This window comes from Sander vitreus, chromosome 13 (genome assembly GCF_031162955.1).
Source record: "Sander vitreus isolate 19-12246 chromosome 13, sanVit1, whole genome shotgun sequence".
Classification (NCBI taxonomy): Eukaryota; Metazoa; Chordata; class Actinopteri; order Perciformes; family Percidae; genus Sander; species Sander vitreus.
The window spans coordinates 8450444-8460139 of record NC_135867.1 but is presented as its reverse complement, the minus strand read 5'-3'; the positions used below and the strand labels follow the sequence as shown (position 1 = coordinate 8460139).

General features: G+C 39.4%; 1 protein-coding gene across 1 annotated transcript; it reads right to left on the bottom strand.

Annotated features, from left to right (window-relative positions):
- Nucleotides 1-121: 121 nt before the first annotated feature.
- Nucleotides 122-2087, bottom strand: cdkn2aipnl (CDKN2A interacting protein N-terminal like). The gene is made up of 3 exons (XM_078265508.1): nucleotides 1832-2087; nucleotides 644-749; nucleotides 122-565 (listed from the first exon to the last, which is right to left on the bottom strand). Exons 1-3 carry the CDS (start codon nucleotides 2041-2043, stop codon nucleotides 557-559), a joined length of 327 nt encoding a protein of 108 aa, XP_078121634.1. The 5' UTR covers nucleotides 2044-2087; the 3' UTR covers nucleotides 122-556.
- Between the last annotated feature and the right edge of the window lie 7609 nt (nucleotides 2088-9696).

The following is a 9696-nucleotide window of genomic DNA, read 5'->3' as shown; positions in this document are numbered from 1 at the left end:
GCACTATTGATAATAGAAAATGTATGTCCTAAGTTGTTTGATTACTCACAGAAAGTCTAACCGCATAGAACCACTATGATCTGTCTTGGAACAAAATGCAACAACAAAAAATACAATCCCATGAGAAGAAAGGAAGTTATTTATTGTGCTAAACACATAATGACAAGATTATGTGTCATCTTTCATCTAAAATTTATTTAAAAAAAAAAACTGAGTACGCATTTTTTTTTTTAAAAGTGTAAAAATGGATGAACAGTGAAGCCCCCACACTGTCAAAAACATCTTTGTTGTGTCTATACAATAAAATGCAGAATAACACAATCTCTCTGCTTTTGTTAAAAAAAAAGATTTTTGATGTTTACACTCTGATCACATCAGTTACCATCATGTTGTTACAATCCTACACTGTTCATAAACGGTGTAAGATTGTAACACCATGTGAAAAGTGGCCAGACATGTTAAAAGCACAGCCTGTATACATGTACATAACAGCTGAGTCCCATCAGTCTTCAGGCTTGATCCTACACGACCAGAAGGGATGATGCGACTGAGCCGGTCATCGACCCTGTGATGGAAAAGAGAGGAATAAATGAAGGATTCTTCCTGTCAACAAATCTCCATGTGCGCGTGTCCACAAACGTACCTGTTGCTTCTTCATAATCTCATCTCTTGTCTTAAAGACCGGTGCGTCCTCCACCACGACTCCTTCAGCCATTTCCTTCACTTTCTCCAGGAGCTCTGTGCTATACCTGCCATTAGTGGAAGGGAATGTTAATATTATCACCCACAACGATTCAGCATCATTCATTCATTCATCTGTGGTTCGTGTTGTTTCTTAAGTGATAATAGTGTACTGAAAAAAAAAGGGAGAATATTGCTGAAATTGATGATGAACAGAGAATTAGAAGATTATAATTTTGGTTATTGATAAATGAATGTAGCTATAATGAAAAGCTGATTGACTGAGGGAAAATTAACTAATAATAATTAACTATGATTGTCATATCTTAAGCGCCTTTTTTTTTTTAGATCACTATGAATAATGTTTGCTTTTATTACGCATTTATGAAAATCGGCCTCAAAGATCTTCGATCGGTCGGGCTATAATACAACGATTGTGAAAGTTATTGCAGGCCTGTCCAGCCTTAAATCAAACTGCACTGTGCATTTGATGCTAAATTAATATCGGTCAATAAGTCATTATATAACTCAAATATCACTAGTGGAATCACAAATCAAAACCTCAACTAATAACGTTACTTCCACTGGAGGTAAACAACTTGTGTCATATAATGATACTTTTTTTTGGGGCAAAAACAGCCTTGATTTAAAAATGGAGACATAGTCGTCATCTTTATCATCTGCGGTTTGATTTGAGAGAGAAAATTGCAACTGCAGTCTGGCGCCCATCAGGACACAGGGGGCAGCTGTGAGCCCATTATGAGCTAAGAATGAGACGAAGAAGATTGTGAACCCAAAACATACAACACACAAAAAAGGTGAGTTTCGTGACTTATCAGAAGTTATATCAAACAGTGTGTTCAACTTTTGGAAGAGAAGGGGCTTCAATTGTGAGGACTAGCTGACGAGTTTGGCTAAGATATTTAAGGTGAACATAAACGGCTCTACTGAAGTTAAGTGCTTAACCGCCAACGTTAATCAATACTAGCTAGCTAAAGTACGGGTTACGGGTACGTAAGAGAGTCTTAACGGCTGTGGAGCGGTTTTAATCTCCTCCAGCTTCGGAAAGAAATCAATACAAAGACCTGTCCGATAAGGGCGCATTTGTACTAAACTGTAGCGGTCGTGAGAGCACGTTGTGTTTACGTACCGACAGCCGAGGAAGACGTTGTTAGCCCAGACCATGGACAGGGAGATCAGGTGGTCCAGATGCGGGTCCTCAAAGTCGCTTATGTTCCGTAGGATGAACTCCCTCCTGGCCTGCCAGTGTTTTTCACTCTCCCAGTAACCTCGAAATGTTTCTACCTGGTCCGCCAAAGCTCTGTTTTGCTGAATAAAATCCTCCACGTCCAGGTTAGCCATCTTGCTTTTTCCCTTGACGAGTCAACAAAGGCAACTTCCTGTCTGCGAAGGGGGTCCCGGAAAGTGTTTTTCCATCTTAACGTGTGTGTAACAGCGCCACACAGCGGTAGAGTTTAGAGCTGCAACTGACCTGAAATACCCTCTCGCGCAGGGGCTTGTTATTGGTTGTAGTCATTTAGATTAAACCAATTAAAGGTGCAACATGCTAATTTATCAAATTAAGACATAACACAAAACAAATAACATAAACATAACATAAAATAAATAACAGACCATTGGCAGTAATCACAAAGTGGAGCTGGAAAGGCAAAAGCCTATCCACCCCATCCAACCCAAAAAGACAATAGGTTATTTTTATCATATGGGGATATCCCATGGCCAATTTGAAGTTATTGTAACAAGAAAATGACTATCTTCATTTGTATGATACTGAAATGTGATATGTACTTTTTGACCCTAGCTGTGACCATGGCAACTTACCTTGACTTTACTAAACTTGCTCTATACTGTACACATATATTTGAAAAAGTAGTGTTTATATATATATATATATATATATATATATATATATATATATATATATATATACATAAATGTATTGTGCATTGTCCCTTTTAAATTAACAATAAAATTGTGTTTTTTGTATAATGTCAAAATGTTAAAATTAATAAAAACTTAAATAACAAAAGTTGCTTTTTGTTAAATACCATAAAATATGTTACGGTGATATGTTAAGGTGGTAGTGCTAGAGCTGCTTTTAAAAAGAAATTATGTGTTAAGATTGCACATTATCACATCTCACAGTATGTCTTTTTCACAGCAGACATTTTGACTTTGAAACTTACCCGCAGTTTCCACCAGCTGCGGAACGGCTGCATGTCGGCTCCGTGCTCCGCCGTCCTTCAATACCCACCAGGTCCGGATTTGTTGCGGAACAGCTGCGACCATGACTGACAGCTGAAGTCACGAGGACCCACGAGATCTCCCGAATTCACGTATGATCGCGCGATATAACAGGATGTAGTTCCTATAAACAGAACCACAAAACCATCCAGAGGAGGAGGGGAAACAACTCTGTGCTGACCTGCTGAAATATGATCCGCTGTGAGCACGGTGTATTTTATTTTGAAAATACACCGTAAATAAAAATAAACCGGATGTTTTATTTTGTTTCTGTGTTCGACTTGCTGTCCCGCACAATCTGCCGTGTGCTGAATTGCTGCGGAGCTCTCCGCCGTCCGTCAAAAATAGAAGCTCTGTGTATCTGCTGTCAGCGGAGCTGGGACGGAGTCGGAACGCAGCCGTTCTGCAGTCAGTGAAAATACCCACATTGACTTTAATGGAAACCTTTTGACTCCGCTGCCGTTCAGAAGCGGATCCGCAGCCGTTCCGCAGTTGGTGGAAATTGCGGGTAAGGCCGGCCACACTGGCTGCGTGGCGTCAGCGTGGTGTTTCTGTTGCGTGTCAGTTGCGTGGTAGCTGCGTGGATTTTTCTGTCTTTGAACACCAGAAACGTGTCTGACGCGGTGCTGCTGCTGCTAGCCTTGTCTGTACACATGTATGTTTCCCATTGATAAACTGCACTCAAGCAGTAGTATACTTCATGTTAAACATAAATATATACAGATTTGATTACAGCAAAGACAACGTCGGCAGTATTGACGGCAAAATAGGCTACAGAATATCTCGTTCTGTATTTACAGGTGCAATATTTTTATTTAATTATTATTTTTTTAAATTGCATTTATATCTGCATTTATGTCAAAACCTAGAGACTTTCAAATATCAAAATGTCATTTATTAATGTAATGGTGTCAAAATGACATATAAACATCTTTTTGTATTCTATTTTGCCTGGAAACACTTAAAAAATAGGCGTAGGGCCACGCTCAGGCCACGCCTGAAGCGTGTTTTACAGTAACCGCAGCCCAGCTGGCACGCGCAAATGTGACGTCATGGAACTCATGGCCTTAACTATTTATACCTACGCTGGTGGTCGCGACACTAGTTGCAGTCTTCTCCTGAACAGAGGTGTTGCTAATGAGCAAAGGCTACCGACTTTGCTCTTTCTACGGACTAGAAGAAGAAGAAAAAGAAACAGCGGCAGAACTGGCAGCAACACTGACGTCAATGTTTCAATTTGATTCAATGAACTACTTCGTCGGATCAAGCCTTTCATTCACCATAAAAGAACTCATCTTAACCCACTAAGTTTACAAGAGAGACTTGAGCAGTCACTCTGAGAGTCCTGGCATCCGGTTGCCCAGGAGCGTAAGAGTGGTGCGCGCGCGCTATAAATCCGGGCACGCCGGCAAGAGCTACGGAATTTTGACGTCACGATGGCGCACGCCAGGTTGGGAACGGCCAGTATAATTCACGCTTGAGACGTGCGTGTCATGCAGGCAATGTGCAAGCTCTAACCTGTTAACATGGGAGCCAAAATCAAAACGGACACGCCACGCAGCTGACACGCTCACACCACGCACCCAGTGTGAAGCCGGCCTAATACTTTTAACAGTGGCTCTTTCCCATTTAAGTGTCCCAGTGAGCCAAACCAGTGAGTGAGTGTGCGCATAGACCCTGGAAGAAGCTCACCGAAATGGAATACAGCCACCCATCACTAATTGAAATAATTACATCTGTGCTTTTCCTGCTATGATATGTCAAAATATCTGCTGTGAAAAAGGCCTATTTGGATGTTGTAGTCTATTAAAATTGAAGCAGTGGCCCCTCATTGCCATTGGCTAACTGCAGACAGTAGGTGAACTAACACAGCTTTAGGCTTCTGAGGCTTCTTCCTTCCCTCCTCCAGCTTGATCTTTCTGTGTATTGCTTTGCCAGAAAATATAAAATTCACAAAGCAGGTAGTGTGGTTGTGAAATGTCTGCAGCACGCATACACACACACTTTCATTTTTTGCCTCCTTCTCACTTGAGCGACATATCTCTCTTTCTCTGCACTTGACCAGTCTGCCAGAAAGATGATCAGAGAAAAACACTGGACTTTTAACCTCCATCCTTTGTAAAGAGGCTTATGAACAGTCATTCAGACTCACAGATATGCACAATCACACACACACACACACACACACACACACACACACACACACACACACACACACACACACACACACACACACACACAGCCTCCTTTCATTTTGGCTACACAGATATGTGAACAAACCCCTGCGAGATTCTCCATCTTCTAACTCTTACTCACACACGCACACACACAGCAGAGGGGGATTTGGGGCTTGTTTTGACATGAACTCATTGATATGCAGAGGGATTCCAGAGGAAAGCAAGCCAACATGAAGTCAGACAGATAGACATACAGACCAGCTCACTGCTCTGTCACTGGTTTTGTTTCCACAGCACAGTAAAAACCAATTTCACTGTAAATTATATCAAAATGTCTTGAGACCGCCATTGTAACAGCCATAACATTTAGGAGGAATAGAATAAAGGGCTTGGCCTCTATGATTTGCTGTGAATTAATTATGTAAATATTAACAAAAACAATGTTGACAAGTCCCGTTACCTGTTAGCTTTATATTCTGCATGGGGGAAAAAAATAATCAAGAAGAGAGGGTCTATTAAAGAATTATTTATATTGTAAACCAGCAGAATGGAACACATGCACACGATTAAGAAGATGGTCATTATTAAAAAAAAAAGTTAAAAAATTAACCTTATGACATTCTTTTAAAAAGGTTGTTTACTGTTTAATAGGTATTCAAATGGTTAAATTAGACACACACACACACACACACACACACACACACACACACAGTGCATAAGTAACCTCCTAAAATGGATTATGTCAACACATTTGGTTTAAAAGAAAAGAACAAGGCTTGCAAGGCTTTTCATAAAATCTCACCTGAAATCATTTTCAAAGCAGTTGTAAAGGAACAGTGAAGCCGCAGCCAAAGATAAAACTGAGCAAGTTGGAACAACAGTCGAACATGCAGAGATGAAATAATGTCTGTACAGATCCAGACAGGAGTTTCTTTAATGTGCAACCTGACGAGAACATTGATGAGAGCTGATAAAAGAACGGTCTCACCTTTAGAAACACACTGCATTCATTCTCCACATGTAAAGGCCGAAACACCAAGCAGTCGGCCAGCATGAGTTTGTTATGCATTTATGACCTTCTTGCTGTAGATTTAAGCATCTAAGCATTAATTTTAACTCACTTTAAAAAGTTACATGTTGCTCATACACAAGAGAAACAATTTCAGCATTGTCAGAGAGAACTATATTTATATTTGACAAAAAGCACTTTATGATGAATCAGTCAGACTATAGCAATAAGTGTTTCTGTGGGCTTTAGCAATAACTTTGTTGAAAAAATGCAGTTGGGTTTTTAACTTATTCCACTCTTAAACTTCTACATACTTCTGCTTCATCCTGTTTTCCGTGGAGCTCTGAACATTGTAATTCTATTTTCATGTAGTGTCAGTTTACTGTAAGTGGTTACAAAACTTCTTCCCAACAATCCAAACTCTCCTGATGCTCTGAATCAAGTGTTTTGCTAACACACCAGAGAGATGAGAGACATTAACAAACCCAATTGACCCAGGAACATGATGCTGAATCTTCCCTCTGCACCCTGGACTTGTATGCATACACATAACCTCTGTGTACTAAAACAACATTATATTCTCACATGTTAGGTGCACATACTGTATATGCACATATGTACACAAATGAGCACACATTCATTTATTAACCTTTAGTTTACTTAATCATCCTTAACACTAATTCCCAGCTCTACACTAGTTTCTGTAAGAAATGTTCTCTTCTCGCACATTATTTCAGTCCAAGAAAGACAAGAAGACACACAAGTAAGCACACATAAAAACACACTTTCACCTCCTCTCAAATTCCCTCAGAAAAACCACCGGTGGCACTCCTGAGTATGTTATATTTTGGGCAGCTTCCAAGTCATACAAGTCGCCGCTTTATTGAGTGAACTAACCCATTAAGTTTATGGCTCTCCCCCTCTCACTCAGCCTGAAATATACACTGATGCTGAAATAATACACTGCGTTCCAGCCAGCGCTGGCAGACAGTGTTCTTGATGAGTCACCTAATGTACGCTTACTCAGGAGAAAACTATAATTGGGAAACACACAGACAACAGGTAGCCCTTTCAGCTGGAGTCCTGGGGGAGGGCCAACGAGAAAGGATCAACCCACTCTGTAAAGTGTCTGTGGATATCAAGGTTACTGCGAGGAGAATGGGGTTGTTATATATTAGATCACGGTAAACCTTTCAGGGGTGTAGAACATAATGACTATTAACTGAGTTAACTATAACTGTAACTATATAAAATGTCTATGCTACAACTCAGGGGTGGTTCCGTTTTCTAGTAATTTTACAATTTTTCCAAAAGTAGTTCTACTACAAACTCAAAGTTAGTCTTATTCAATGATTTTTCCTCTGTGCGCATTTTGAAAGGATGTTAAATGGTGTGCTCAGCCAGGTACCTTTGCTTATTGTTTTTTTTTCTTAGTCCCAAGAAAAGCAACAGCATCAGTTGTTTCAGCAAATGCCCAAAAATGATGAAGCTCTCTAAAAGAATGAGCTCTCTATAATGGCTGTAGGATTTGTTTTGTCTGTCTGGAGACATAAATGCCACGATTGCTCCATAAGTAGTTATTTGAACCCAAACCATGATATTTCCCTAATCAAGTTGTGTTGGAATCATTCTTCTTTTGAGACAGAAATGGTATTTTTACTGTAACAAATAAAATACATTACATCATACTTCCTGTTCTATAATTTCTATTCTTCCTGTTTATATTATTTCCTGTTCGCACCACTCTAATGGCAGATGAATACAAATATTTTCCTCATTTTGAAACAAGCTGCTTCTTGACCTAATTGAATCTACAGTATACAAAATGAGCTAAGGTAGGCCACAACTTTAACTGTTAACACCAAAAATACGCATGAGAGGAACATCTGACTGTTAAAGACATCTAATAGACCTGTGTTTTTAATGTATTTAGATGCCTTTTATGTTTTTCTCTTCAGTTTTTCTCGTCTTCCTTCTGTGAATGTTGGTTCAGTGTTCTGTGTAGAATTTCAATGTCTAGAGACGTCTTGTTAAATGAAGGTAAAAAAATAAACTTTCAAATCTAGACACAAGCTGTCTAAACCATTTCAGAAGTTATAGAAGGCTAATTATTGGAATTTAGTAGGAAATGCAAACCACTGGCTGCAATGGCACAGCTCTCCTTGCCAGATCAGTACCATCTGTGTAAATCCTAATGGTAAATTATGCTTACACCCTACATCTATTTTAGTTATATATTATATATTAGTATATTAGTATGAAATTAGCCACCTATGATGGACGGAGGAAGAGCACCTCTGAAACTTGTGGAAAAGGCATTGTAGTTTTGCAGCAGGACTATCAGAATCAGGCTGCACATGACATTGCATCGACTTTAGCTTCCCATAGAGCAGGGGTGCTTACATTCTTTAGGCCTGGGACCCAAGTGATAAATGTAGCCTGTCACCCTGGGACCCGGACTAATTAAAACTAGTGCTCTTGACATGTAGGGATGCAGGGATGCTGGAGCAGTAGGGCCTGTCAGCTATTTTAGGTCCTGAATCCTGAACTATTGTTTAAAAAATGAGGATATATACCCGTCTATTGGCCTAATTGAAGTTGACATGGATATTGTGGTCATGATACAGTGTATGCATCTTCTCAGTGCACCCACTCCACTGCGACACCACCACACAGCTGCCTCTGGAAGAATACTTATTGAAGACATCTCTGTATTCACATATTGATCTTATTTACTGGAATGTGTGGTTATGAAAATCAAATGCAACTTACGTCATGGAAAAATAGTGTAATGTTGGCTGATGCTGTGTAGGGGATGCGTGCATGCGTGCGTGTGCGTGCGCGTGTGCTTGTTGTTGGATAACAAAAAATATGGATAACAAAGGAAGAAAAATACAGAAATGTTTAGAACTAATTAACTTGACTGGAGTACTTCAAACCAAATAGACTCCAAAGTCCTAATGTAATGATGAGAATTAAACGTGAAGAGGATCACACATTTTGTGTTTGTCCTCTTTGTGCTTTTTGACACAGCTCTGCTACTGTCACTGTCTTTAAATCAAATATGAGATTTGAAAAGTCATACCTTATTAGCGAGAAGACTAATTTTAACTAAATGGAAAATAAGAACCCCCCCCCCTTGTCATGCACGCTGGTTGGCGGATGTCCTTTATTTCCTAGAATTAGAACAAATTAGATTTTCTACACGGAGTTCTTCTCAAAAAGTTTGGAAGGTATGGGGGCCCATTTTTTCTATATTTTGAGAATAGTAGTTTCTCAGTTTCTCACATATTCCTGACTAAGACTAGATTGGCCTAAACCTGGCAATATGTCCTATTTTGTATATGTGTCTGTATTTTTGTATTTAATCCTCATTACTGACTGTGGGGGGGGTTGTTGTTTCATGGTTTGCTTTGATTTGTTGTTTATTTTATTTTGTGTATGTAACCAAAAAAAGGAAACTTGTTTTTATACATATATTTTTCAACTGCTTTTATTTTGCTGTTTTGAAATTAATAAACAAACCTGGGGGAAAAAAAAAAGAAAAGTCAAGTTAGTGTGATG

Coding starts and splice junctions, on each gene's coding strand:
- cdkn2aipnl (XM_078265508.1), bottom strand. CDS start 2,043: ATGGCTAACCTGGACGTGGAGGATTTTATTCAGCAAAACAGAGCTTTG. Junction 750..1,831: donor AACGTCTTCCTCGGCTGTCG/GTACGTAAACAC, acceptor CACTAATGGCAG/GTATAGCACAGAGCTCCTGG.